The 2,944-nt window shown below is 38.8% G+C and overlaps 1 protein-coding gene across 1 annotated transcript; it reads left to right on the forward strand.

Moving 5' to 3' along the window:
- LOC110203017 (olfactory receptor 9K2-like) lies at window positions 1-942 on the forward strand. Its single transcript, XM_020979450.2, has one exon. It carries the CDS (start codon window positions 1-3, stop codon window positions 940-942), a length of 942 nt encoding a protein of 313 aa, XP_020835109.1.
- The last annotated feature ends 2,002 nt before the right edge of the window (window positions 943-2,944 follow it).

Raw genomic sequence — 2,944 nt, forward strand, 5'->3', positions numbered from 1 at the left:
ATGAGTGACAGGGGAACAGACAATCATTCTGAGGTGACTGACTTCATCCTTGTAGGATTCCGCATCCGCCCAGAGCTCCATTCTCTTCTCTTCCTGCTTTTTCTGTTTCTCTATAGCATGGTCTTTCTGGGAAATGCAGGCATGATAACTCTCATCCTGACTGACCCTCGGCTGAACACACCAATGTATTTCTTCCTAGGCAATCTCTCCTTCATTGACCTCTCCTGCTGCTCTGCTATAGCACTCAAGGCCATGGCCAATATTTTATCCATGAGAAATACCATCTCTTTCACAGGCTGTGTGATCCAGCTCTTCCTCTTTGCCCTGTTCATGGTTACAGAGGGCTTTGTCTTGTCAGCTATGGCCTATGACCGCTTCATAGCCATCTGCTCTCCTCTGCTCTACGCTGTCCGCATGTCAAGATGTTTCTGCGCCCAGCTTGTGTTGGGTTCCTATCTTTGTGGCTGGTTTACAGCGGTTCTCCAAGTAAGCATGACTTTCTCCCTGTCTTTCTGTGCCTCTCGGGTTATCGATGATTTCTACTGTGACTCCCACCCAATGGAAAGAATCTCATGTTCTGATGTTTTTTTACACAAGGTGGTGTCGTTAACTTTGGCTGGGGTCATTATTTTCCCCACAATTGCAGTCATCCTGGTATCCTACACTTACATTGTATCTACCATCTTAAAAATCCGTTCTACTGAAGGTCGAAAGAAAGCCTTCTCCACCTGTAGTTCTCACCTTGGGGTTGTGAGTTTGCTCTATGGGACTGTCTTTTTTGTGTATGTCATACCCCCTGACAACCCTGAGTTACGCAAAATAGCTTCTGTCTGTTATACCCTTGTCACTCCAATGTTGAATCCTCTGATTTACTCTCTAAGAAATAAGGATGTCAAAGCTGCTCTGCAAAGAATTGTGGGGAAGAAAAAAGCCTTACTTTAAATTCTTTCTTTTCTCCTTATTGGTTTTCGTGTAGTGGATTCTGTACTCCTGAGCTGCCTTTAATAACACATTAACTTATGGATAGGGATAGAAACTAGACCTGTGATTTCATTAATGTGAGGAACCAACAGTTAAGGAAACTTCTTCAATCAAGGCAGGCTGTTCCCTTCTCTGCAGCTTATCATGAAGAATAGAATGGGGTTAGTTACTGTTTAGTCATTTTTCAGTCATGTCCAACTCTTGATGACCCCTTTTGGGGTTAACTTAGCAAAGATACCAGAGTGCTTACCATTTCTTTCTCTAGCAGAACGGGTACTGAGAGTGTAAGTAATAATAACAATAGCTAACATTTATTTAGTGCTTACTAGGTGCCAGGCCCTGTGCTAACAGTACAATTATTATCTTATTTGATCTTCGAAACAACCCTGGAAGGCAGGTATTATTATTATCCCCATTTTATAGATGAGGAAACTGAGGCAAACAGAGGTTAAGTGACTTGCCCAGGGTCACACAACTAGCATATCTCAGAGGTAAGACTTGAACCCAGGTGTTCCCAGCACCAAAGCCAGCTCTCTTTGAAATACCCTAGTGCTGCCCTTTACTACTCTCCCCTTGAATCAGATAAATTTTCTGTGGTATTGTTACATTTATGAGATTTTTTTTTCTAGTGAAGCAATCTTCTCACATGTCCCACCCATTCCTTCTCCAGGCTAGAGTTATTGTTGAACGTCAGAGGCACGTTATAAAAGCATTCCCTGCAAACCACAATAAACTTAATTGCCTTTGGGCAGCAATTGAGTCTAGAAGATTTGATTTCCTGTGGTTCCTGGGTGCTTTCAGGATTTGGTAAAATGGAAATATATTTTAGAAGACTGACCATTTGGGAATTTGTTTCTACAAAAGGTGGGGGGTACAGGGTAGAAGGATTATGAATTATTATTTTTTTAGGTAGTGAGTTTATGTTGTTCTTTAAATGTGAACAGAATTTTTACCTTGAGTCAGGTGTATGTGAAAAGTACAGAGGATGAAAGGGAAGTGAAAGAAAATAAGGTGTTTTAATAAGTACTTTAATTAAGTACTTTGCTGGCTTATCATGGAGACCAATGAGAAAAGAAGCTTACTGTCTCTGGTCATTTGACAGCCCCTAGAGGCAGAAGCTGCTTAAATGGCATTATTTGATGGTATTATAAGGACCCCTGTAGGCTCACACGTTCTCTATAAATCTGCAGTACCTTGCTTGAAATCACAGATGGACTTATGCAAATGATCAATTTTCCACATTAATAAATTGAAATAGGTAGAAGAAATCCTAGAATTCACATAAAAGATATGAATATCAGCAAAAGAGACCATTTTAATATGTGAGACTTTCTGGAAATTTGCATCTTAATTTGATAAACCCAGTAAAATGTGCCTGGCTTGAAATTCATTGAGGATTTCATAAACATATGTGTTATATAAAATACATATGCATATATGCACATACAGATAATTTAGGTATACATACAAATATATACATATATACATGCATGTATATCTCAGAAGCTGGATGAGTTTCAATGGAATAAAAGTGGTGATAAAGTGGAGATAATAAGTGTATCTGAATATGTTTGGCAGTGAAGGAGAGAAAAGAGATGGGACAAAAGTTTGTTAGAACAGCAGGGTTAAACAAAAGCTTAAAAAATAATATATATTTTTTAAAAAGGTACTTTTCCACTCAGAGTTTTAGGGCTAAATATCAAAATGAGTTTGCAATTCTCAACACATGCTGACTCACAATAGGAAGCAGCAGTCCATTGTCAGGGTAAGTCTGTCTGAGATTGAATATTTTCTATAATGAATAAATCCCTTTAGGTCAACAACAGTTATTTGTGGTTGCCTTGATGATGCCAAATCTCATAACCGAGGCTCACATTGAAAAATATAGTTAACTATATAGACGCATAATATCTTTTAAAGTTAAATTTCACAATTTTTTATCCAGATAACATAGCCTCCAAGC

Source organism: Phascolarctos cinereus, unplaced genomic scaffold (genome assembly GCF_003287225.1).
Source record: "Phascolarctos cinereus isolate Bilbo 61053 unplaced genomic scaffold, phaCin_HiC Scaffold_1;HRSCAF=81, whole genome shotgun sequence".
NCBI lineage: Eukaryota > Metazoa > Chordata > Mammalia > Diprotodontia > Phascolarctidae > Phascolarctos > Phascolarctos cinereus.

What these genes read in the sequence shown, in the direction of transcription:
- LOC110203017 (XM_020979450.2), top strand. Translation starts at nt 1, where the DNA reads ATGAGTGACAGGGGAACAGACAATCATTCTGAGGTGACTGACTTCATC.